At 52.6% G+C, this 26,488-nt stretch overlaps 1 protein-coding gene across 2 annotated transcripts in view; it reads right to left on the reverse strand.

Annotated features, from left to right (window-relative positions):
* Positions 1–4,484: 4,484 nt before the first annotated feature.
* Positions 4,485–26,488, reverse strand: part of WNT9B (Wnt family member 9B) — a 34,998-nt gene continuing 12,994 nt past the window's right edge. The window contains exons 2-5 of one of the 2 annotated variants that reach the window (XM_057300258.2): positions 18,269–18,525; positions 15,832–16,097; positions 14,688–14,991; positions 4,485–6,210 (exon numbers count right to left, since the gene is read on the reverse strand). In XM_057300258.2, coding sequence (XP_057156241.1) covers positions 6,125–6,210; positions 14,688–14,991; positions 15,832–16,097; positions 18,269–18,525 — 913 coding nt within the window. In that variant the 3' untranslated portion in view covers positions 4,485–6,124. Of the gene's footprint in view, positions 6,211–11,203; positions 14,992–15,831; positions 16,098–18,268; positions 18,526–26,488 lie in introns of those variants that run through there. The other variant, XM_057300257.2, reaches the window with a different exon arrangement.

A 26,488-nucleotide genomic window follows, 5' to 3' on the forward strand; every position in this document is an offset into this window, starting at 1 on the left:
AATATGATTATTAACACGTAATACCCAAGTCACAGGACAAGGAAGACCCAGACACAGAATTTCAGGGTCTGGACCCAACTTTTCTAGAGGCTGAGACTAGCCAGACAGCCCTGAGGCTGCCAGGGGTCGCGCTCCCCGGTCTCCCCATCAGGTGCTTTGCAACCTAAATTCAAAATCCTGCTCTTCCCCTCTCCAGCCTCAGGCAAGGGCTTTTCATTTCTCTGTGCCTCAGTTTCCTCAACTGTCAAGTGGTGATAGGTGCACCTACCTCAGGGGCTGTTAATGGAAATTAAATAGGATGAGGCAGGCAAAGTCCTGGCTCAATACCAGGGCCACTGAACAAGAGCATTAAAACGGGTGGTTCTTGGCTTCCTTCCTTCCTTGCATCCAACCCCCGCCCGTGCCTCTTGCTTCTGCTTTTGTCTCTTCCTGAGAGCTTTGCCCAGGGCTCCTGAGGGACCCCATGGCTGGTGAGATCCTTGGAGCTTGGGCTGTTGGAAGGCAGGCTTGTGACAAGGTCCAAGGGTTACTATGGACAACGCCATCACAAAGACAGGCCATGCCTGTGGCTGAAGGAGATAGACCCCAGTTCAGGGGCTGAGCACAGTGGTTTTTCCAGGAGTCTCTCAGTTGCAAAATTTCACAGCCCTGGGAATTCTCAAATGGAGTGACCAAATGTGGTCCCAGAGCAGTGCTGTCACACGACACCAGTATGAGTCTACCTCGAGGCAGTGATGCTGGGATGCCAAGACCTCCCACTCCCTGGTCTCGGGGCCTGAGCTCCTGATGGCAGTCCAGGAGGGACTGCTCTCCTTTGCCCACTCCCCACCATCCAGCCTCTTATCGAATTGGCAGGAAGGAGGAAAGCCCACCAGGGGACTCACAGACCCGAATTCTTCCTCCTGAAGCACCCTCCAGCTGGATGGCCCTTGTCCCTCGTGGAGCACTTTAGGCAGAGTTGGGAAACCACAAAAATTTTAAGCTGAGATGAAGGAACGTAATGGGCTCTAATCTGAACTGACAGCAGCATGATTAGTCGGCACAAGACTGCAGGAGCAGCGGGGGACTGACAGGGAGGGAAGAGGAGCGAGGAGGAGGAGGGACGAGGGACAAAAAGACATAGAGCAGACCCAAGAATGAGGCAGGGCCTCAGGGGTGGAGATGCAGGCCGGGCTGAAATGGTGTCATGGGAGGAGCTGCTCAGGATGATACTTACGGTAATAATAGTAATTGCAGAGAATGCTTGTTTAGAGCTGACAATATGCCAGGCATTATTCTAAGCATTTGTTTTAACGAACATGATCCTTGCGATGTAGGTGTGTTAGTATCTGGATCCTCATTTTACAGATGATGTAGAAATAAAGTCACAGAGAGGTCCATCGATAAAGAATGTCAGCCCTGAGTGCAAAGCTGGGGTCTGGTTGCTAGTAGAAGCTGCCTTCTGTTTTCTAGGAGTCAGAAGTCCAAGGTCCCGCATAGGAGTTCATGAAATGCAACTGACACTTTCAGAATAAACAAGGGCTTGGTGTCTGTGGCAAGGAGGGTGAGGGAGGGCTATGTGGACCCCCTCCATCCAGGGTTGGGAGGGAAGAAAAGGCATGCTCTAATAATCACAGCACAGGTATGGATGACAGGGGACCAAGAACACAGAAGTCAGAGGTCTTAATTAGCCTTTTAGGACTCAGAGGTCCATTTAGCCAACTGGGGGCTGATGGCCATGACCCCTGACAGTTGGCTGGTCTCCACTAAGGCCGTGATGAAGCTATGGGTTAAGACGTGACTTCCATGTCCTTCCAAGAAAGGACAGAGGGGACTTGGTCTCCAGCTCTGCTTCCCTGTGGCTAGCTGGCCCCACAGCTCTCCGGGGGTCAGACATGCTGAGCCACCCCCGCCATGCCCAGGGAGGCACTTCCTGCCTGGCTAAGGCAGTCATACCCAGAGGTCCTGATTCTGAAGGGGACATCTCTGAGTGAGTGGTTCATTGCCTCCCCATCCTGCATCTAGATATAGTCAACTCCTGACCATCTGGGCCCCCTGGAAATCAGATTTTCAAAATCTTATTCATGCCACCATGGGTTCTAAGTCTAGGATACGAATAAAGGTTGAGTTGCACTTAGTAGGCTCTGCAGAGTCAGAAGAAATGGTTCTCTTCCTGCTGCAGGGAAGAGCTGAGCAGGCAAGCAGAGGAAATTTTAGACATGAGAGCTCTGCTTTAGGGTCAGTAAAGGGCTAAGAGGCACCTGGAGTCAAAGCTTGACAATGTGAACTCATGCAGGTTACTTAACCTTTGCATGCCTCAGTTTCTTCATCTGTAAAATGGGGGTAGTGATTACAGTAGCTTGCTCCTGGTAGGGTGGTTGTGAGGTCAAGGATTTAATCAAATCCAAGTAAAGCATTTTGCACAGCACCAGGTGCATTGGTGGTGCTCAGAAACACTGGTTTTCACTGCTATGAACGGTATGCTGCTGCCTTGGGTCTGGGGCAGGGAGAGAGTTCTGTCCCTTCCTAGCATGGGGAAATTTCTTGGTCTGTGACATAAGATGAGCAACCAGACAGTGTGGGGTTGTTTTGGTCCTGTGCTTGACAGACAGCTGATTCTAGAAGAGCCAAGAACCCCCCTTAGTGGGCCACCCTGAGCTTCAAACTTCTTTCTGCCCTCCTGTACCCAGGATTGGATTAGTGTAAACTGTAAAATGCCACAGCAGTGTTATGAGTTCCTGTCACCAAGGCCTTTCAGAGGCCCAGGAATATATCAGTAGAGTCAGTGGCAGCCTTAGGGTCCCCTCTCCCTAGCCTCTGCCAATGACAACAACCATAATTGAGGAATAATAATAGCTACCATACAGTAAGCACATCCTGTGTGCCAGGCACTTTCTGGGGACACTTTTAATCCTCCCAGTGACCCTGCAAGGTTGGTGTTTATCACCCAGCACCATAAACTTCCATTGACACCTGCATCCCTCTCCCTCCAACTCCCCACCTGACCCACACCTCCCTAAGCTTCAGGCTGTAGCTGGGCTCTCACTTCTCTGGGAAGCTTTCTCTGACATCCTCTAGGCCAGGTCGGTATCCCTTCTCCCTGCTGATGTTCCCATAAGCACACTCCCGCTTGTGAAAACTCATCACATTTTATTTTTATTTATTTTGGATCAGGAATACATTCACATGGTTCAGAATTCAAAAGCAACAAGAAATGGAGTAAAAAGTCTCCCTGCTCTCCCTATCTCTAGCTCCCAGCCACTGAGTTTGGCTGCCCAGGGTGAGTAGGGTTGTCAGTTTCATCACATTGAATAGTGATGACTTGTTTGTCTGTCTTCTGTGTTTTAAGAGCAGGGACTCCGCCTGTCTCACTAATTGCTTCATCCCTGGGGTCCAGCACAGTGGCTGGCACATAGTAGGAGTGCTACATGTGTTATCTATCTCTCTCAGAGATTTCTTTCTTTCTTTCTTTCTTTCTTTTTGGACAGGGAGTCTCGCTATGTCGCCCAGGCTGGAGTGCAGTGGAGTGATCTTGGCTCACTGAAACCTTCACCTCCTGGGTTCAAGCGATTCTCCTGCCTCAGCCTCCCAAGTGTCTGGTGTTACGGGCATATGCTACCATGCCCGGCTAATTTCTTGTATTTAGTAGAGATGGGGTTTCACCATATTGGCCAAGCTGGTCTCAAACTCCTGACCTCAGATGATCCACCCACCTCAGCCTTCCAAAATGCTGGGATTACAGGCTTGAGCCACCACGCCTGGCCCTCTCTGAGAGATTTCTATAGAAAGATATCTATATAGAGATTTTTTTTTAATGAATGAGGCTCAGAGAAGAAAGGTGACTTTGCTTGCTTAGTTCTACTCCCAAGACAGTGCTCACTGGGAACTCTGTTTATCTGAATTTTAATGACCACCTGTCCCTTCTTCTTGGACATTTGACCATCCTCTGTGAAATGGATCCCAATTTCAATTTTTTAGGCTTAATTTTTAAATGGGAACATAAACAGTATCCCTCATTAATTATCAGGAGATAGAGCAATGCTATACTTCCAAAGTCCTGTTGGTGCCTGCCCAATCCTGACCTCATTTTACCATGACTCCAACTTTGTGTTAAGGATGTTCTTGCTGGCCGGGCACAGTGGCTCATGCCTGTAATCCCGGCACTTTGGGAGGCCAAGGCAGGTGGATTGCTTGAGCCCAGGAGTTCGAGACCAGCTTGGGCAACATGGTGAAACCCCGTCTCTACTAAAAACACAAAAATTAGCCAGGTATAGTGGTGCACGCCTGTAATCCCAGCTACTCGGGAGGCTGAGGCAGGAGAATTGCTTGAACCTAGGAGGTGGAGTTTGCAGTGAGCTGATATCGCACGACTGCACTCCAGCCTGGGTGACAGAGTGAGACTTAGTCTCAAAAAACAAACAAACAAACAAACAAAACAGATGCTATTGCTCACCTGGCCTCACTTTGCCCATCTGTAAAATGTCAAAAGACAAAATGACAATAAATTTTGTTTAAAGATCTTAATAGGCTTTTATTCATGATTCTAGAATTGGGCATCCCTCCGAACCACAGCATATTCAAAGAACTCCAACCAGCAACATGATCACGCAGTATTTGTAGATAGAAAACAGAAGTGAGGTGTAGATACAGCTTAATTGGTTATAGCATCCTTAATTGAATCACCTGGCCACCTACATTGACAGATGCTCAGCTGCTGTAACTGCCCCAAAACTCAGCTATTTGTTACCACTTTTTGCAACTTAGGAGTATACTCCCAAGTTAATTGCATTTAGCATGAGTGACTCCATATTTGTTTGGTCTGTTGGGTCCATTACAGGAGCACAGTACAAACTAATGGCCTCCTACAAATTTTATTTATTAATTGAAAGGGGCCCAATAGTTCTATGCATCTTTGATGTCTTCTCTCGTTTAACCTCCATCCCCACCAATTGATATAGGTTTATGCCTGCAGTAAATGGGATAGTTATAAAGCTAATGCTTGATACCAATGCAACTAGTGCATGAAGTGGGTGAGGACAGCTTTCTGTACTGATATGGGTATCAGCCAGACTGGCTATGTCCCCAGCACTAGCCCAGGCTCAGGGTCAAGTACACACAGCTGTGCATCCTCAAGCGCTGGAGGGAGAGAAAGAAGTTCATCTGGGGAAGCGGGTGGAGCTGAGGCGGGGGGACCACCTTGGGGAGGGTGGGTTGGCCCAAGCGCCGTCTCTCCCAGGGATCAGCAGGCTGCTTTCCAGCTGGGTTAGCTCATTCCCCAACTCATCTTGCAGAAGCTCCAGGTTCAGCCTTCTGTACAGCTTTGTTCTTGTGGTTGAGGCAGCCAGGGATTCTGAGAGTTGGGAAGGGGAAGCCAGGGGGAATGAAGGGAAGGAAAGGGAGGAGAGAAAAAGGCAAGTAGCAGGGGCAATAAGGAGGCTGTGTGTCAGGGAGGGATGTGGTGCCAGCTACACCAGGAAGCCTGCTATGGCAAGACACTGCCAGTGAGGGAAATGAGGATGGGTAAACAGTATGGAGAACAAGATTTATAAATTCATTTGTTCATTCATTCATCCAATAAAACAAAGGATGCCAATATTGACAGATGGCTGTCACTCAAAACATACACAAAATGCTAAGGCGGCCGGGCATAGTGGCTCATACCTGTAATCCCAGCACCCTGGGAGACTGAGGCTGGCAGATCACTTGAGACCAGGAGTTCGAGACCAGCCTGGCCAACATGATAAAAGTCCATCTCTACTGAAAATACAAAAATTAGCTTAGCGTGGTGGTGCACGCCTGTAGTCCCAGCTACTTGGGAGGCTGAGCCAAGAGAGTCACTTGAACCTGGGAGGTGGAGGTTGCAGTGAGCAGAGATCATGCCAGTGCACTCCAGCCTGGGTGACAGAGCGAGACTCTGTCTCAAAAAAAAAAAAAAAAAAAAAAAAAAAAAAAAAATGCTGGCCAGGCACAGTGGCTCACACCGGTAATCCCAGCACTTTGGGAGGCCGAGGCGGGTGGATCACCTGAGGTCGGGAGTTCGAGACCAGCCTGACCAACATGGAGAAACCCCATCTCTACTAAAAATACAAAATTAGCCAAAAATACAAAATTAGCCAGGCGTGGTGGTGCATGCCTGTAATCCCAGTTACTCAGGCAGCTGAGATGGGAGAATCGCTTGAATCCGGGAGGTGGAGGTTGTGATGAGCCGAGATCTTGCCACTGCACTCCAGCCTGCACAACAAGAACAAGACTTCGTCTAAAAAAAAAAGCTAAGGAAATATAAAAGAGGGAGCAAATAACTATTTGATGGGTTGCAGGAGTGGGGAAGTTGGGGGAGTTCACAAATTTCACTGGAGATATTTGAACCAAGTCAGGAAGCAAATATAGGAGAAGCCAGGCCATAGTCCTCCCCAGCTCCACGGCCTCTCCCTTCCCAGACCTCCCAATCCCAGTCCAGCTGTTGCCCTCACTGGGTCTGAAAGCTGGCCCTGCCTCATAATTGCTGTGTGACCTCAGGCAAGTGGTCTAACCTCTCTGAGCCCCGGTTTTCTCAGCTGCAAAGGAGGGATGACACCAACTTGGAGGGTTGTCATAAGATTCAAATACAACAATGCACGTGAGAGGCACTCTGCAGAGCACTTGGTACCTGTATGAAGCCTGTGCAAAACAACTACTGTGGCTGTTGTCAGCACTGGCAGAGCAGCAACTTCATTTACCAAACCCTGGGCCTCTGTCATCAGGCTGGAAAGGAAAGCAGAGGCCATTCCAGGAGTCCCCCATCCCTGGCCCCCAGCACTTGGGGAAACATGAGAAGCAGAGCTTGAGGATCTCCTGTGTGCCCCCTCACGCCCCTTAATCCTTCCTGAACTTGGGGAGGGGGCTGGGTGTGGGGCGGGGGCGGCACCACTGCAACACCTGCGCAGCTCTGACATCTCCCGCCTCTGGGCAGAGAAAGCAATTTCAGAAATGACATGTTGCCAACAAGCAGAAATCAGCTTCTGAATTAAAATGTGTCGGCGTCAGGTGACCCCGGGCTCGGAGGGCTGGCTGCATGAAGACAGCTGAGATTAGAGCCTGTCAGGCTCTGGTGGGGCTGTGTGGGAAGAGGTGGGGGTCCCGGGGGGCTACCGTTGCTCTCCAGGCTTCTGGCCACCCTGGACTTGTTGAGACGTGGGGGCAGGAATTCGGACGCTGGGTCAGGTTCTCCCGTGCCTCTGCCCGGCCTCCACCACTCCACTGCCCACTCTCCATGGCGGGAGGACGGTGGGGCAGGGGTAGGGGCTCAGCTCCCCTGAGACGGCTCCAGAGTAAACACACTAATGGGCCCAAGAGAGCCAGGGAGGAATATGGGCCCCACAGCCCCTGGGGACTTGAGGAGGGATGGGAGTGGGGGGATAAGACGCGCAAGAGGCATTAGCCTCCTCTTTGCGGTATGCAGGGTGGGGAGAAAGAGAGAGAGGAGAAGACAAGGAGGACCAAGTGGCAGGATTGGAAGATGCCACCAGTCGCCCTGAATCCTTGCAACTCCCTCATACCCCGTCTCTCTGTCCCCAGGCCGTGCCCAGCACTCCCCGGGCAGAGGCAGTGAAGAAGCTGTTTCATTTCCAGCCCTGCTACTTATTGTGTAGCAAGGGAACCTCTCTGAGCTTTAGTTTCCTCATCTACAAAATGGGGATCATAGGCCAGGCACAGTGGCTCACGCCGTAATCCCAGCACTTTGGAAGGCCAAGATGGGTGGATCACCTGAGGTCAGGAGTTCAAGACCAGCCTGGCCAACATGGTGAAACCCCGTCTCTACTAAAAATACAAAAATAAGGCTGGGCGTGGGGTAGGCGCCTGTAATCCCAGCTACTCTATAGGCTGAGGCAGGAGACTCACTTGAACCCGGGAGGCGGAGGTTGTAGTGAGCCAAGATTGCGCCATTGCACTCCAGCCTGGGTGACAAAAGTGAGACTCCATCTCACAAAGAAAAAAAAAAAAAAGGCAGGGCGCGGTGGCTCACATCTGTAATCCCAGCACTTTGGGAGGCTGAGGCGGGCGGATCACGAGGTCAGGAGATCAAGACCATCCTGGCTAACATGGTGAAACCCCGTCTCTACTAAAAATACAAAAACAAAATTAGCCGGGCGTGGTGGCGGGCACCTGTAGTCCCAGCTACTCGGGAGGCTGAGGCAGGAGAATGGCATGAACCTGGGAGGCGGAGCTTGCAGTGAGCAGAGATCATGCCACTGCACTCCAGCCTGGGAGACAGAGGGAGACTCTGTCTCAAAAAAAAAAAAAAAATGGGGATCATGGTTGTATGGACCCCTGGGGTTGCCCAGAGGGGAGTATAAGGAAATGGCCTGCACAGGAGTGCCTGTGTGGGGTGGAGCCTGCACAGAGCCACCTATTGGAGTGCTGGACACCGTGCATGCCAGCCATCTCTTTGCTTGTCTCTCCCCTTGTCTGGGACCTCCCTGAAGGCTGGACCTAGTCTCATTACCATGGCATCTAGGACCCTGTCACGTGCCTCGTGCACCATAGGCCACCAATCCGTGTTTGCTGCATGATCGGTTGCAAGAAGGAACTCCAGGTGAGAGATGGGGCGAAGTCAAGAATGGGAAAGAAATGGGAAGGGTGGGGGCAGGCATAGGATGCTTCCCGCCAGTGCCTCTCCCTCCAGAATGTCCCCATCCCCATCATGGGTGAGCCTGTAATCCCAGCTACTGTAGAGGCTGAGGCAGGAGAATCGCTTGAACCTAGGAGGTGGAGATTGCTGTGAGCCGAGATCGCACCACTGCACTCCAGCCTGGGCAACAAGAGCAAAACATCCTGTGGCTCCTTACAGCATGCACAGAATAGGATACACATCACCCAAGCAGCTTATTGCCAAAATGTTTAACCTGAATCCAAGTACAAGGAAACGATCTGGCAAATCTCAGTTGAGAGGTATTCCACGAGACATGCAGCCTGGACTCTTCAAACTATCACTGTTATGAAAGCAAAGAAAGAGGGGGACTGTTCTAGATTACAGGGAGCTGGAGAGACATGAAAACAACGTGCAATGCCTAATTCTTGAGTGGATCCTGGGCCAGGAAAACATGTTTTAAAAATTTTTTAATTTTAATTTTTTAGAGACAGGGTCTCACTCTGTCGCTCAGGCTGGAAGGCAGTGGTGCAATCACAGCTCACTATATCCTTGAACTCCTGGGCTCAAGCGATCTTCCTGCCTCGGCCTCTCCAATCGCTGGGATTATGGGTGTGAACCTGTGCCTGGCCAGAAAATAATGTTATAAAGGACATTTTGAGGGACAATTGGGGAAGTCTGAATATGGACTATGTAGTAGATAATTTTTGTCAATGTTACATCTCTTAGATGTGGTGATGGCCTTGTGGTTCTGTTGGAGAATGTTCTTGTCCTTAGGAGATACATGATAAAGTATGTAAGTGTCTTGGTGTCTGCAAAGGTCTCACAAATGATTCAACAAGATAGATATTGCAAATGCAAAGACAGAAAGCACATGTGGTTGTTTTTAAAGGAGGAGGGATATTGCGGGTAGGGTACCCACCTAGTGACTATCTCAACAAGCCCCGGTCCTCCTGGAAGATGGTGGCATTGAGCAGCTGGAGGTGGAGGGGTCTGCGGGCCTGTTTGGGAACTAGATTATGAGCAGGAACAAGGTAAGGCTCAGATGAGGGCAGGAGGAGGTGAGGATGGTGTATGGTAGAGAGAATATGGGGTTTGGAGGCAAAAGGCCTGGATCCGCTTGCTAGCGATATAGCCTTTGGTAAGTCACTTAACCATTTCGTGTCTCAATTCCCCTATCTGTAAAAAAAAAGAAGGGTGTCCACCTTGTGAGGTTCAAGAGAGAAAATAGATGAGAAATCCCTTGATAAACTGGAGCCTGCTGCTGCATGTGGACGTGTCTGTCATTACTCAGAGCCAGCTGGTCTCCGGGCCCAGGAACACTGGGTAGAAGGAGCATGTTACGACAGGGATGCTGGTGGAAATGTAGGCCCCTGCAGGGCTGGACTGTGGGCCCACCTCTGCCTCCCGCCCTGGGGAGCCCAGTTAAGGCAATGTGGACCCCAGCAGGGCTGAAGAACTGGGACAGGGCAGGCCTGAGCCAGGAGACAGGCACTCTCTGCTGTGCTTGGCTCAGAAAGAGGCCTCCTCTCCCATCAGACCCCCAGGAGGATCCTGGTGGGCGAGGCCTCCCAAAGCATGTTGGGAAGGAACTGTGGCCAGAAAAGGGACACAGGGTTCGTGTGTAAATGACCCAAACCACTGCATGGCTGTGCTTCTCATTTCTCCTATTAGACTGTAGGTCCCTGAAGGCCCCTGGTTGGCTTCATCCCGCCCCACCCTGAGCCATGCTGCTTGCCATAGCATGAGGGCTCCAGAAATGCTTATCACCTCCAGGAAGGATGCAGGCTCTGGCCTGTCTGAATTGGTGTGTAATCCAGGATGGATTATTTCCTTCCTCTAGGCCTTAGTTTACCCAGAATCCATAAAATGGGGTGATCCATCCCTGCCCGACCTATACTAGTGTACAGAGGAAAAAAATCCCATACTTCGGAGGCCAGGAGATCTGTGTTCCAATCCTGACCCCACTGCCTGCCAGTTGCAATGAGGAGGCTTCTCATCTCACAACCTCCATTTCCTTATCCATTACGGGGACCATGTCCAATGTGCAAAGTTATTGCAATAAATTGAGACAAAGTAAATGCAAATAACTGGCATGTCATTTATTGGTTTATTGTCTTTCTCACCCACTAGGATGTCAGCCCCATGAGGCAGAGACTTGGTCCTGTTCCTTGCTGTACCAAGCACCCAGGATGCTGCCTGGTGCTCAATAAGAGATCCCTGAATAATCATTGGTTGAATAAATGGACATAAGGGGCGCTCAATAAGTGATGGCTTCCATTGTTATTCTAAAGTGTCCTGAGACAGAAAGCATTTGAAGTTCATGGTTGTTGAGAAAGGAAAGGTTCAAAAGCAAGTAATGTCCAGGGTTGGCATGGGGCTGTCTGTCTGCCAGGTGATGAAGGGTACCAGGAAAGCTGGGCTTATCTAGACCGGGGGACAGGACTATGTGCTCATGAGAGGCAGGCAGGAGCATCCATGAGCAACGGGGGCACTTGGGGCATCCTGTCCATTAGACTCCCTCACTCTAGCTGCCTGCAGGAGGACATGCAGGCCCAGTCTGCCAGCACAGCTGACTTTTGCAAAAGCAGCCAGAAATCCAGTGGAAAACAATTTATTTTTACAAGCAAAACACAAATGAGAGCAATCAAAATTCATCTGTAGGTTGGGAGGGGCCCGGTGGTGTAGCCCAAGCTTCTTGGGCAATGTGGGCAGAAGGACCCCTTGGAGTGGCCTCCGTGGGTTCCTGGTCTCTCCAGCCTTCTCAGGTAGCCTCAGCCCCTGAGACATGGGACTCCACTTGGGGGAAGTGCCAACATGCCATCCAGATCCAAAAGGCTGGGATCACAGCCTGGGAAGGAACTGCTTCCCTGAGTTCTTGGGCTCACAGTGGTATCCAGGCTTTGGGGCTCCTGGGCTCAGAGCAGGTCAGCCCGTAGTGCCTGGTCTATGGAGATGTTCAGTAAATATTCATTGAGCAAGTCTCTTAGGTGTGACTTTGAGCACAGCTCTCCATCTCTGGGCCTCATCTATAAAATGGCCACAGTAATGTGACCCCACCTACCTCACAGAGATAACGGAGAAATCAAGTGAGATGAAAGGGGTAAAAGTTTTTGTTTCTAAATAGCAAAGTGCTTTACAAATGCCAGGTGTGGGAATTCTCGTTGTCATTATTATTACGAGCAAGACACTTTTGCCAGAGCAGAAGAAGGGGCCTGGACCCAGAAGGGCAGAAAATCTACAAAAACATCACAAGGAGGGTCTGGATGGAGCCCACCAGGGCTCATCACAGAGGGGACATGTGCTTACCAGCTCCGAGACAGACCCAGTCATGGAATACAGGTTTGTCCTCCTTCCCAGTGACCCGGCCTCCTGCTCAGTGGGGGACCCGGTCAGGTCAGGCTGTATCTCCCCAGACAGAGGGTTTCCGGGAAAATACACAAACCCCACCCGTGCTGTCTGTGAAATATAGCAACTATATAAATAATATAAATACTTTCTCATATATCTTAGCTATATAAATTATTCTCCTTTGCTCTAAAAACTATATATTTGAGGTAGACAAAAATACCCTGTGAGCATTTCCCTTAAAGCTGTAGAATGAGGGGTCAGTGGTCACTCTAGTCCCCAGGGGCCCCAAGAGGGCCGAGGTGGGTCTTCAGGGGTAACTGGAAAAGAAAGGGATGAGAGCAAGGAAGGAGAAGAGAGGGAGAGAGACAGACAGAGAAGACCCCACAAGCCAAGGAGCCCTCAGAACCTACACTGTGCCATTGACTTGGGGTGTCCATGTTAGCAGCCAGCCACTGCCTAGATGCCTTAGAGCCTGCCCTTTGCCCTCCCACGACCCTGGCACTGCCAGCCATGAAGTCAGAATGCAGGTGGCATGTTGGTGGATCAGGGTGCTCTGGCCTCCAAGTTGCTCCCAGGCCCCCTGCTCTGCCAGTGAGGTCCCTGCTGCCTTACGCCCAGCACTGAGCCTGGGTGGAGGCAGAGTTGGGGTCTCGGAGGAGCAAGATGGATTGGGAAGGCAGAGAAAGTCTCCATGCTGTGGGGAAGTGGAAGAAAGGAGAAAACCAGCCCTCTCCCCATTTTTCTCCTGCTGCCAAGGTGTGGGCCAGGTGCTTGGGTCAGCAATGTCATTTTAACGAGAGGGGCTCAGGTCAGTTTGGCTTCTCAGCCGAGCCTCTGCAGTCAAAAATCCTTCCAGCATCCAGCAGACTGCCCTGATCCACTGGAGACTGGGCAGCTACTCCTCGCTCTTGGAGGTCTCAGGGAGTTGGCCAGGGCACAGTCAGCGGGCCTTTGTCCTGGAGCTGGCACAGGCGAGGTTTCTGAGCATTCAGCTGATTCTGAAATTTCCTGTGTTGGTGAAGGGTCAGCAACTCTACGTTTAGGGAGAAAGGAAGCTGACAGATGGGCGTGGCAGGGCCAGCAAAGTGGCCAAGGGCTTCCCGAAAGAAGTCACTTCCTCCTGGGTGGCATCGGGCCCCACTCTGGGGAAGTACAATGCCTCCAGCAAGGGGACCCTGCAAGGTCTTCATCCTGAACAAGAGAGGCATGAGCAACAGGAACCCCCAGCCTGGTCCAGGGGCTGTGCATCCATGTGTGCCTGTGTGGAGGTGCCAGTCTCTCCTCCTTTCACAGAGGGCCTTGGCAGGTGCTGCTGAAAATGTCCACAGGATCTGAGGAAATTATCAAAGTCACGTCTCCTCCTCAAGTAAGAGCCAAAGTGAGGGCCAAGTGAGAGGCCATTAGGAACTGAAGGAGGCTACCCAGGAGCCAGGCTTAGAAGGACTCAAGCACCTGTAACCCCAGCCAGGGCAAAAGCCTTAACTAGATGAGCAGCCACAAGAATAGAAATGTAACTTCAAGTCATAGCTCGTGAGCCAGCTGTTCTTCAGTATTGTGAACTCAGCTGGTATGGGGGTGTCACAGACCAGGCAGGCCCCAGCCACAGGAAGTCACCAAAGCTCACTCAAGAGCCAGCTGAGAAACTGAGCTCGCCACGTCACTGCCAGGCACCAGGAAGCTGTTGCCCTCCTCCTCTGGGCTGGGAGTGAAGATTCCTTTGGCCAGCAGGGAACACAGGGAGGGGCCATTGTCTCCCTGTTCAACCTCAGGTGCACTGAGTCCCGCCTTGGTGGCTAGTTCTCCCACCTGTCTTACCTGCACTGGTGGTAGTTTTGAGCACGGCTGGGTGAGTGTGCATAACCCAGCTCTCGAGACAAGAATGAGGCCTCAGCGGAGGCATATTTGAAAAGCCAAATCAAGGACACAGGGCTCCAGGGCAGAGATCTCACTCGGGTCCACTCAAGCACAGAAAGTTCTCCTTTCTCTGAACGGATGGCTTCTACCACCTCGGCTTTCTCCCCATCTCTGGCACAGCAAAACCAGGGGAGTGGTGGAGGTGTGTGACACCTGGAGCCCACTGCACCTGAGCAGGGCCACAGGACCCAACTGACCCATCTCAGCCAGGCTCCCGCCTTCACTTCCAGCTGGCACTGCCTGCCTTGGCATTCCTAGCCCAGCAGTTCACCTCCCAAGAACATGCTGGCTCCAAGCCATTCATCCCAGGAAGCAAGATGGAATAGCCCCTCTCTCCCGTCCAAAATTTCAGTCCTGCTGTGCTCTTGGTCTCCCTTATTTCCCTCCATGTCTTTCTCACTCTGCCCTCCTCAACAAGGTTGGGGATGCTTGGGTTAAGGGAGGAGGCTTTGCTTCTCTTTGTTGAGTATCGAGGGAGGCAAAAGGCTGGCCAAGGAATGGTGGTGAGTGGCACACTCGTGTGCATTGGCACACATGCTGGTTTATGCATGCATGTGATGACTGTCTGCCCAGAGGGCCAGCTGGGCAGCTTGAAGGGTGCCACAGGAGGTCCTGGCAGTACCAGACTGGCTTGCTGGGCAGTAGGCCTAGTGCTTGCAGGTGTACACAAGCTCCTCCTGCACACATTGCTGGCACTCCACGTAGCAGCACCACTGCACCTGGCAGTGGCAGGAGAAGGCCACCAGGCGGCTCTGGGTGTCATAGCCCCGCCCGCAGCACAGGCTGCTGCAGCTGGCCTCCCGGGAGCACACCCTACCTGCTGTGCCAGGTGAGTACTTGCTGGGCCGGCAGAAGCTGGGTGAGTCCTCCATGTAGACCAGGTCCCCAGACCTTGGGGCCAGGCCTTTGGTGAGGCTGCCCTGCCTGGCAGGGGCCCACAGCTCTAGGCGGCCCAAGGCCTCATTGGTGGCACTGGACACCTTGACAGCCGAGTCATAGCGCAGTTTCAGCACCTGGCCCGTCTCACGGAACGGGGAGAGCTGCTTCCAGCAGGTGCGCACGGCACAGGAGCCTGATACGCCATGGCACTTACACGTGGTCCTGAGGCCACTCTTCACAGCCTGTGGGGGAGGCAGAACAGAGGCGTGGTCAGAGGCCTGGGCCCAGCAGCCAGAGCCTGCCCCCAGAGCACCAACCCCAGCAGGGCAGAGGCAGGAGAATGGGAAAGAGACCCAGGGTCTCAGCCCCAGCTCCTCCCCTTGGCCTGGAGTTCTTGTGGAATAGACAACTTACGCGACTGAACACAGCAGTCCCAGTTCACACCAACTGAGTGACTGAACACAGCAGCCCCGGTTCACACCAACTCAATGATTGAACACAGCAGCCCCGGTTCACAACTCAGTGATGACAACTCAGAACTTAATCTCATAAACAGCTAGAGCACTGGCGTCTCCCAGCCTCCTCCCCTCAATAGACCAAGATACTTTTCACCCTCCAAACCTCCCACTACTGTGTAACCTCAGCCCCTTCCCTTCTCTGGGCCACTTCCATCTTCCCACCCATAAAATGGAGAAGTGGGCAGTTGCTCTAGATGGAGGTTTTCAAACAATGTTGGCTTCCAGGACCTCCAGGAAGGCCTGGTCCTTGGAATGGAGACCCCTCTCCAAACATGTCCCTGCTTCACCAGACCTAGTCCTAAGCCTGGCTCCCACTGGTGACCACTGCTTCCACCAATGACACTCATGACCCTTCCATGCTTCCGCTGTGTTCCTGGCACCCAGTCACGGCCCAGAGTAGATGCCAAGGGAATGCTGGTTGAAGACGTGAAGTTCATCCTGCCTTTATGAAGTTCACGGCTCTTCATGTATTTTGGGGAGTGGGGTGCTGGCCTCCTTCAAGCCATGCTCCCCAGCTGTGTACCCTGGTGGGAAGGCGCTGCGGGCAGCCAGGGACATGCTCACCTTGATGCCCACGTGGGTATTGTGGGCGTCTGCCCGTGCCCGCAGGTCCTTGTTTCCTCTCTTGGACCCCAGGAAGTTGCTCAGAAACTTGGTGCTGTACTTGAGGTTGTCACCGCACACGCCCCACTGCCAGGCCTGCCGGCTCTCCAGCCCCGGAGAGTCATCACAGGTGCAGCGCTCCATGCGCCCAGCGCTGCAGGCCCGGGCCAGGGTGTGGGTGAGGGCAGCAGAGGACACCGCGTACAGGAAAGCTGTCTCTTTGAAGCCTGGATCGGGCACCCAGGGGCATAGGGAGGGAGGAAAGGGGGAAGAGAGGAAAGGAGGAAGCTTAGAGGTTGCCTGCCGCCCTCTGAGGGCCAGAGGCGGTGGTGGCAGCGCTGTGATGGGCAGGACAAGGGAATGTGGCTTGAGGACACAGCTCCGGGTGGGTCTCCCTGTCAACTGCCCCTTAAATTCTGACTGCAAGTTACCATTTAAATGGAACTTCCAGGCTGGGCACAGTGGCTCGTGCCTCTAATCCCAGCACTTTAGGAGGCCAAGGCGGGTGGATCATTTGAGGTCAGGAGTTCAAGACCAGTCTGGCCAATATGGTGAAACCCTGTCTCTACTAAAAATACAAAAATTAGCCGGGCATGGTTGTACATGCCAATATTCCCAGCTACTCAGGAGGCTGAGGCAGGAGAATCACTTGAACCCGGAAGGTGGAGGCTGCAGTGAGCTGAGATTGTGCCATTTCACTCCAGCCTGGGTGACAGAGGGAGACCCTGTTTCAAAAGAATTTTTTAAATTTATAAATAAATAAATAAATGGAATTTACAAATTCACTATGGAGTATGTTCCCAGATTCCCAGAGGGCAGCAGGCCAGGGGCTACGGCCTTCACCTCTCACAGAAGAACACTGAGATGCAAAGAGAAGCTACTCAGACACCTGGCGTAGGCACAGTTGGGGCTAAACCTGCCATTTTGACTCCAGGTCGGTGTATGACCATTTGGATGGGCCCATTTCTGAGGCCCCTGAGATAAGCCCCATGGGCTTCCTATGACACATGATGGTTCTCAAATGTCATTCTCTGCTACCCACTGTGGAATAGACCCAATGATACAGTGACCTTGAGTCTCCTGGCTGACTTGCCTCAGACGGACCATCCCACCCACTCCAGAACCACCGATACTCCTCTCCGCTGGGTGTGGCCCAAACCTGGCCTCCCACCAGCTCACTACTTCCTGCCTGCCCTCCAGTGCATCTGGGTGCTGGTGATGTCCCGAGAGAGACACAGAGAGAGGCCATTAGCTTGGCTGCAGACCGTGGAGAGCAGCTGGCCTAGGAGGGGCCTGGCTGCCCTGTACAGCATCACTGTATTTTTTTTTTTTTTTTTTTGAGACAGAGTCTCGTTCTGTCTCCCAGGCTGGAGTGCAGTGACACAATCTTGGCTCACTGCAACCTCCACCTCCCGGGTTCAAGCAATTCTCCTGCCTCAGCCTCCCAAGTAGCTGGGATTACAGGCTCCTGCCACCATGCCAGCTAATTTTTGTATTTTTAGTAGAGATGGGGTTTCACCATTTTGACCAGGCTGGTTACAAACTCCTGACCTTGGCCTCCCAAAGTGCTGGGATTAGAGGCACAAGTCATCTGCGCCCAGGCTAGAAGTTCCATTTAAATGGCAACTTGAGTCAGAGTTTAAGGGGCAATTGACAGGGAGATCCACCTGGAGCTGTGTCCTCAAGCCACAGACCCTCATCCTTCCCTGTCAAAAGCCCTTTCCCCTTGGCAAGGGAGTCACATGGTGACCTGTGTTCTCCCTTCCAGACTGCATGCTTCCCGAGGGTAGCTGGGTCTTGTTCAGCTCTGAACCTCCAGGATCTGGCACACTGCCTGGCTCACTATGGGCCTCCATGGATGCTTACTGGGTGGGTGGAGCGGGGAGGGAGGTAGAATGGGAGTGGAAGGGAAGGAGGGACTGATGGATCGATGGATGTGACAAACAAAGGGACAGATAAAGGAGTGAACAAATGCATCGCCTGGCTCATGTCATCAGGCCTGGAACCAGCTGCCGCCCATCCTCACATCTTCATGTGCCTTGTTTCGTGTGTGTGTGTGTGTGTGTGTGTGTGTGTGTGTGTGTGAAGAGGCAGAGGGAGACAACTGGGGGACCCCATCTTATCTGTGAGCTCCTCTAGGAATAGGCTTGTGTCTCCTCCTCTCTTGGATCTTCCTTGCTCCTCTGCTCCCCCAAACCTGGGGCTGGGCCACAGCTGGCCTTCAACTGCCCCTCATTAACTCTTGGGACTCTTCTCATTTGGGACCGTGCTAGGGCAGGAAGGGCAGTGTGGCCTGGGCACGGGAACCAGGAAAAAGGAAAGGGCAGCCTCTCCCAGCCTCCTCCTCCCTGAAGGCTTCTTCCCCCAGCCCTCCTCCTCCCCTAGCCCTCCTCCCCACCTCTCTTGAGCAGGCCTGTCCTGCCCTCCAGGCTACAGTTCCAGCGCTCATGCCGGAACTGAAACTGGCACTCAAGCAGGCCAAGGTGCGCAGCATCCCTCAGGGTCTCAGCCAGGCCGGGCTCCCTCCGGCAGAGCTGCTTCTGCCGCCGGGACAGCTTCAGCAGGTCACACTGCTTCAGGTGGGCCCCGCCCTGTGCCGGGGCCGCCGCAGTGCCCAATCCTGGGAAGGGCGTCAGGACTTCCCGCCCGGTCAGGCTAGAGAGAGCGAGAGGAGGGAGACGGGTGAGCCTTGGGGATGGTAGTGAGGGGCAAATGAAGGGAAGGGGCCTCCTCAGGGGCTTCATTTACTGCCCTTCTGGGCGGTAGGCTGACCCCCTGGAGGTCCCGTCCCCATTTTACAGATTAGGAAACCAAGGTTCATGTAACAAAGGTTGCTGCAGGACCTTAAACCTGTTTTCCAGATTCCGGTCTCTGCTCTTCTTATCCACCCTATTTTCCTATTTCCCTATTGGCCCAGTTAGAAAAATCATCTGGGGTGCTTATTAAAAATATGCTTTCCCAGGATCCATGCTGGGCAATTCTGGGTCTATTGGTTTGGAATTGGGCCTGGGAATCTGTACATTTACCACAGTCCCTAGGCAGCTTTTGTGATCCGGGAAGTTTGGGAAATAATGCACAGAGTATTGGTGGCTGCCTGGCCAAGAGAGCCACATTCCTGAGAGGGGGCAGGCAGAGGGGATGTGGACATTGAGCGGACACCCAGCCAAGGTCCCCTGACATCCCTCTCTCCCTTACATTATGCTGCTGCCCAAGTAATCCTGTACCAATCTAACATGTTTCCATAATTCCCAGATAGACCTTCAACCATCTGACCACCTGGTGCCTGGTACAAATAGATGCCTGGGGAGAGAAGGGGATGGAAGGAAAGAGAAGGGAAGGAAGGAAGGACTGATGCATGGTTAGATGAAGGTGAAGGAGCTGAATTCCCATCAGGCCATCAATCCGAGACTTCTTGTTCTCCTAGATTGAAAGTTCATCGATTCTGGAGCCAAGCTACCAAATTCTAAGGCTGATGTTCTAGCTATGCAATCTTGACACCTTGGTTTTTTCCCTTCTGGAAACTGGGCAGAGTGATCTTCTCTACCTCCTAGGGTTGGTGGGAGGATTATATGAAATGGACTAACCACAGTGCCTGGGACATGCAGGCCTACCTTCCTGCTAGCTGGAGCTTCCCAAACTTCCCTCGTTTTGCAAGATGCTTTACTCTCCAGCTAAACAGAGTCTCCCCTTTGTCCAGATGAGGAAACAAAGGATTTACAAAGAGGCAGTGACTGGACTGGTCATACAACAGATCAGCAGCAGGGTGGGAATTGGAATTAGAGTTCGTCTTCCCTCTTCCCAGAAGCTCTCTGTGAGATGGCTCTGCTGGTTCAAAATGTTTGCTGTCCTATACCCTGGTGCCCCCAGTGTGGGTGGAATATACATCATTCCAGGACCCAGCCCAAGAGAAGTAACCCTGTTCTGGGATATCCTGGCCTCATAGCCAGGGTAAAAGATCAAAGGTGGGCTGGGCTAAGTGGCTCACACCTGTAATTCCACACTTTGGGAGGCTGAGCAGGTGGATCGCTTGAGTCCAGGAGTTTGAGAGCGGCCTGTATGACAGCAAAACCCTGTCTCTACTAAAAATAGAAAAATTATGTGGGCATGGTGGCACACACCTGTAGTCCCAGCTACTTGGGAGGCTGAGGTGGAAGGATAGCTTGAGCTCGGGAGGTGGAGGCTGCAGTGAGCTGAGATCGCATCACTGCACTCCAGCCTGGGAAACAGAGCAAGACCCTATCTCAAAAAAAAAAAAAAGCAAAGGTGGAAGCAGGCAATGGCTCTTAGAGCTCCTGCTTGGATGTGGCACTTGCCACTGTTGCTCATGTGCCACTGGCCAAGGTAAGTCCTGTGGTCAAGCCAGGAGTGGTCAGAGAAGCCCATGTTCCTCTGAGCCAAGGGCACAGCTCTCCTCTTTGGAGCCACCTGCATTAGCCAGGACATCTGGCTGGAGGCCATGCCCTCTCTGTATGCCCCAGAAGTTGGAAGCCTCACCAGAGGGTATGCAGCCTGGCCAGGCCCCAGGTGCCCTCAGAAATCACCTGTAGATTCCACACCCTTCAGGTGCAGTCAACCCATCATGGAGCATATCTCCGAAACCTCCGAGCAGAGACAGATGCTATCGGGCTCCTGTTGGCCTAGCCTGGCCCTGGGCTCCTCTCCCAGACAGGGTGAGGGCAGGGACCCGTTAATCATTAATCTGGGGGCAAATGGGTAATTTTCCAGTCCACCAGGTCTACACCCAAACCCCTCCCTGTAGCCTGGCAGGAAATCCTCAGAGTTTGACCCTTGGCAGGTCCAGAGCAGAACTGGATGTCAACTCCAGCTGAGGAGGCCACGCCTTGACTGGCTTCCAGTGTGGAGGGCAGCTTGGGGCTGCAGCTACCTTGCCCTCAAATGTCCTCCTTCTCACACCGAGGGCTGGTGTGAGTGGCGACTTCTGCTCACACAATTCCTGTGTTTCAGAAACTGGACCTCCCTGATAGCAACTGATTGACAGAGGGGAGAGCAAGCAGGAAGTGATGGAAATTTTGGCCAATGAAGCTGCATATCCTTCAAGACCTGCCTCAAATGCCATTTTAAGAATAATAGCTATGATTATTATATCATTATAGCTACAGTATATGTCATATGATATGACATGATATATAACATATTTTTTTTTTGAGACAGTCTTGCTATGTGGTCCAGGCTGGAGTGCAGTGGCGTGATCTCAGCTCACTGTAACCTCCACTTCCCGGGTTCAAGCAATTCTCCTGCCTCAGCCTCCCGAGTAGCTGGGACTACAGGTATGCGCCACCATCCCTGGCTAATTTTCATATTTTTAGTAGAGACGGGGTTTCACCATGTTAGCCAGGCTGGTTTCGAACTCCTGACTTCAAGTGACCTGCCCGCCTCAGCCTCCCAGAGTGCTGGAATTACAGACGTGAGCCACTGCACCCTGACCAAGCTGTGTTCTTGTCTGGGACTCCCATGTAGTGTGGAGCGAAGGCTCAAAGTTGGTTTGTCTAACTAAATGCATCATCCTTGATTATGACCTCTGACATGTGAAGAGTGCCAGAATTCCCTAGGCTGCACTTGGGAGCCAGACCCAGCAAACCCCTCCACTCATTCAACAGGCATCTGGTTTTTGTTGGTTTGTTCATTTTTGTTTTCGTTTTTGGTGCTTCTGGCATGGAGTGGGTGGAGACCAGGGACGCTGCCCAGCACCCTGCAGTGCCCAGAACGGCTCCACTCCAACCACAATGTCCGCGATGCCCAGGGGAAGAGACCCTGGAGGGAGCAATGGGTCTCAAACGGTGCCCAGCTCTGCATGGCAAGCGTTGCCTTGGAGCTCTGTGGAATGCAAATCCTCAGGCCCCACCCCAGAGGCATCTGTTTTTTAAATTTCATCTAATGGACCCTGAGATTGATGGCTCAGAGAGTCCAGTATCAAGTCGGTTAATTTTATTAGTGGTAATGACACTTAGTAGCGATTAATGACCAGGAAAGGCAGCCAACCGCACAGAGGCCTCAGGCCACACTGGGCCCTGGTCTGCCCAGGGCTGCTCTCAAAGAAGGCTCCCTGGCACTGCCTCGGGAACCCCACAGGGCCCATGAAGACAGCCTGGGAGGCCTCAAAAACCCAGTTTCCCTCTGTTTTTTTTCTGTGTTGCAGTTTGGGATCACATTTCCTTTGAAGAAATAGTACCATGACATCATATTTAGAAAATGACCATCTATTTTCCTAAACAGTGAATTATCCGACACATGCTCAGCCCATGGCTTCTGCTGGGAAGGTATCTTCCTAGACCCCAGAATAATTCTGGGTGTGGCAGGCTTCAGCCTGCTCAGAGGTCAGCAGGAACAACGTCATCCCCTGGAAGAAGTCATACTGTTTGGCATCCCAGCCCTGCAGACACCACTCACTGGGTCCCTCTGTGAAATCTCAATTACCCACAGTTAGCTGAGTGCCAAGGGGGTAAGATGGACAACTGGAGAAATTCAAGTGGGCTTCCTTAGTCTTATGAACCCAGAAAAATGTGTTTATTTTGGTGTTTTTGTTTTGTTTTGTTTTTTAATCGAGTCTCACTCCATCACCCAGGCTGGAGTGCAGTGGTGAGATTTCGGCTCACTGCAACCTCTGCCTCCCGGGTTCAAGCAATTCTCCTACCTCAGCCTCCCGAGTAGCTGGGATTATGGGCACGTGCCACCACACCCAGCTAGTTTTTTTGTGTATTTTTAGTAGATGTGCCACCACGCCCAGCTAGTTTTTTTGTGTATTTTTGTGTATTTTAGAGATGGGGGTTTCGCCATGTTGGCTAGGCTGGTCTTGAACTCCTGACCTCATGTGATCCGCCCACCTTGGCCTCCCAAAGTGCTGGGATTACAGGCATGAGCCACCACGCCCAGCCAAATATGGGGGTCTTAATGAAGATGCTGCCTTATGGCCAATCAGATGCTATCAGATCAGTTAAACAAGTAACCAGGGTTCTGAACTAAAGGGCAGAGGAAGGGTTGTTTGCCAACTTGCTAATTGCTCTTCTGGGCTGGGGGCTACTGCCTGACTCAGGTGCTCCTGAGCCTCCTGGGGCCACCACTCTATCAGGCTGCACCTGCTTTGGCCCAGCTACCTCCACTATTCCTGTCTGTCTCAGGCTCCCCAGGCTAACTTCCAGCCTCTCTTTTCCCATTAAGAAAGCAATGACCCCAGGTGAACAGCGGCCGCCTCCTCCCCTTGCTGCCCCCAGTCTGTGCCCTTCTGTTCTCTGCACCTTCACCCCATGGTCCTTGGTGGTCAGGTTCATCATAAAACCAGAGCCCCCACCTCCACACATGCGATGACCTCTGGCTTGGACCCCAGGGCACCCCCAACCACTTGACAGACCAGCCTGTCTTTCTCTAGAGTGGGAGAAGTCAAGGGTGCCCCTCAGGGCTTCATCTCACACACTCTCACCCTCAGATCTCTTCTGATCCTCCTGGAACCTCCTTCCCCACCTCCTTTCACACTCTCCAACACACACCCCACCCACAATTGTGGCTAAAGCTGCCCCGCTGGGGTGACCTTGAAGGAAGCAGAAGATGGTTCTCCCAGGTTTTGGCAAAAGCCTCCCAGGAGACTGCTCTGTCCACCATCAGCAGGACCCCAGGGACCTCACCCTTCAGTAATCACCCACCCCCTGCCTGGAGAGTGGGGCCCAAGGATCTCATGCCCCAAGGCTGTTCTGGCCTAGGTAGTCTGGTCCTAGGTCTGACTCACTCAGAGGTGACCTCAGGGTTGTCCCCTCACCAACTGAGCTCATTCCATCAAACAAATACACCTTAACTCATGAGAGGGGATGGCTGGAGCCAGACTGCCTGGGTTCAAATCCCACCTCCACCTCTTCCTAGTTGTGCTACCTTAGGCAAGGTGCTTTACCTCTCTATGCTCTGAGAGCAGTGAGCACACAGTAAGCTCCAGATAAGTATTTGTCATTAGTGAGCACCTACCATGTGCCAGGTACTGAGCCGGGACACGGTCCTGCCCTCAAGAAGCTCACAGTCTGGAAGGAAGTTGGTTGGACTCAGGAGTCCTCCAGACTCTCTCAAGGCCCCAAGAAGGGGAAGGAAGAGAAAGCTTTGCACTGGCCTGCCTCCTTGAGGAAACACCAGTAGCTGCTTAGGGACCCAGATCAGAACTCCTGGTACCATGCAGGTGAGAACTTGATCTTGACCAGTCCCATCCTGCCTGTAGGAGGCCTGGGGGTGAGGAGGAGGCAAGAGGAAGCTCTCAGGGAGCACTCCAGGCTGGGGAAGACCAGGTTGGTGGAGAGCTTTTCTCATCACCTAAGAGGACCCCAAGCCCTGTTCTTCCACCTACTCCCATCCTAGTTTCTGCTTGAGAGGGTCTGATGCTTTCAGCAGAGGCTATCCCCAGGATGTGGTGGGTGGGTGGCACAGGACAAGGCAGGTGGTTTCTAGGGCGCCAGGTAATGCCAGTGTGTCTGGACTCTTAGCTGGAGGGTCCAGGAGTAATGCATTACGCCAGGGCCATGCCAACTACAGGCAGCTGCCTGGGAACCGGGAAAGCCTTGTGCTGCCCGGGGTGCTGGCTTCCACCCTGAAAAACCCCATCAGATGCTCCTGATAACAGGCTTCCGCTGCAAGGCCATTTGCATGGTGAGTGCGCCCTTTGTGCTTTCATCTCAAACGTCTCAGTCTACCTCTCCTGGCCCTCACTGATCCCCCTACACACACAAATACACACACTCACACTCCCTCACACACACATCCACATTCATACACACCTATACTCGCACATACACTCATGCACACTCTCACACATACACACATTCTCACGTACATACACACTCACACACACACTCTCACACACCCCTAGCCCCTCCTGTGCTCTCCGCTCCCAACCTCTTCCCAGTAGCGGGGAGTTCAGTGAGGGGCAGTGCCTGGCCCAGTAAGAGAGGGCACCATGGCTCTGGGCAGCCCTTTTTTGAGGGTGGCTGCTCAACACCAACTCCAGGCTTCTCTCCCCTCCTGCTGTTACACTGGGAGGCCCCAGATTTCCCCTACTGTGAGCACACCCTCCCCTCTACCTTCCAGGTGCCTTTCTCTTCTACAGCACCCAATGCCACCTTGCACCTCCTCCATGACGTCCTGCAGCCAGGCAAATTCGGAAGCTACTATTTCCCACCTTCCTACCTTTATGCCCAACTCTCTCCACCCCCTCTTTTCACTTACTCGCTCATTCATTTATACCTCTATTAACTGAGTATCAATAAACAAAAGTACAATTATAAAGGATTTTTTTGGTCAGGCGTTGTGGCACGCACCTGTAGTACCAGCACTTTGGGAAGTCAAGGCAGGTGAATCACTTGAGCCTAGGAGTTCAAAACCAGCCTGGGCAACGTAAGTGAGACGTTGTCTCTACAAAATTAAAAATTAAAAAATTAGCTGGGCATGGTGGCACGTGCCTGTGGTTCCAGCTACAGGCTAGGAGGATCGCTTGAGCCCAGGAGGTCAAGGCTGCAGTGGGCCATGATCACGCCACCGCACTCCAGCCTGGGTGACAGAGTGAGACCCTGTCACACACACCAAAAAGGACTTTTCTAAGCATCAGCTTTTTGCCCAGTCCACCCACAGACCTCAAAACCACTCGTTCCTCCTGTCTGGCTCCCCCACCCCTACTCCTGGATCCAGCCTTCATTCCCTCCCCAGCTCTCACCCTCCATCCCCATGAACCCACCCTGAGGACTGAATCTGGCCACACTTCCCCGCTGGAGCCCACCCCACAGCCTCGTCCCCCACCCATCCCTGACTCAGAGAGGAAAGAGCCGGGTCCAGCTGTAGGCTTTGTCTCTCCAAGCACAGCCCCACTTCCTGTCTCACAGCCGCAGACCGGGCTGCCTGCAGGGGATGGCATCAGGGAGACGTGCTCAGGGGCTAAGTGGGTAGTGAGCAGCTCGCACAGCAAGCATGCTTTGCATCTCAACAATCCCCGGCATTTAGAGTGTGGCTAGTTCAACATCTGTGAAGGAAATGCTTTTTCTTCTTCCTCCTGTCTCTCTCCCTCTCCACTCAGGCTCGGGCTGAAGCCAAGGAGAGGAAGCCTTTGTCCCTGGCACGTATGCATCAAGTGTCACAGTGGCTGCGGAGGGTCCCCAAAGTCATTCCTGCAAAGAAGGATCCATCACCTCTATGAGTCTGTGACTATAAACATCTACCCCAGTTCCTAGGCTGAGTCCAAATGTACACCATTCAAATCATTATACGTTAGAGCTGGAGAAACCCTTTAAGGTCACCCAGCCCAGAAGTTCTGCTCTGCTGGCTCCTGGAAGGTGTCCTGGAGGCTGTGTGGGGAAGCAGGAGGGCAAGGGCGTGCCAAGTGTGCAGGTCTCCGTTGGCCCACAAATTCATGCAAGATTGGTCGTCCAAGGCGACCCACTGGCTTGGTAGCAGGGCTGGGTCTGTGGCCCAGGTCTCTTGATTGCTTCCACCAAGCCTGGCAGTTTCTGCTTGCAGACCCAGCACATCAGGGAAGCCAAATCAGCCATCACCACAGCAAGCATCTAAGGTGGTGGAAATGCAAGACAGCTAGGTTTTAAGGGAAGGAAACCTGGTCAGGACTCCTCTGACCCCCTGGGTG

The sequence above is a fragment of the Pan paniscus genome, chromosome 19 (assembly GCF_029289425.2).
Source record: "Pan paniscus chromosome 19, NHGRI_mPanPan1-v2.0_pri, whole genome shotgun sequence".
Taxonomy (NCBI): domain Eukaryota; kingdom Metazoa; phylum Chordata; class Mammalia; order Primates; family Hominidae; genus Pan; species Pan paniscus.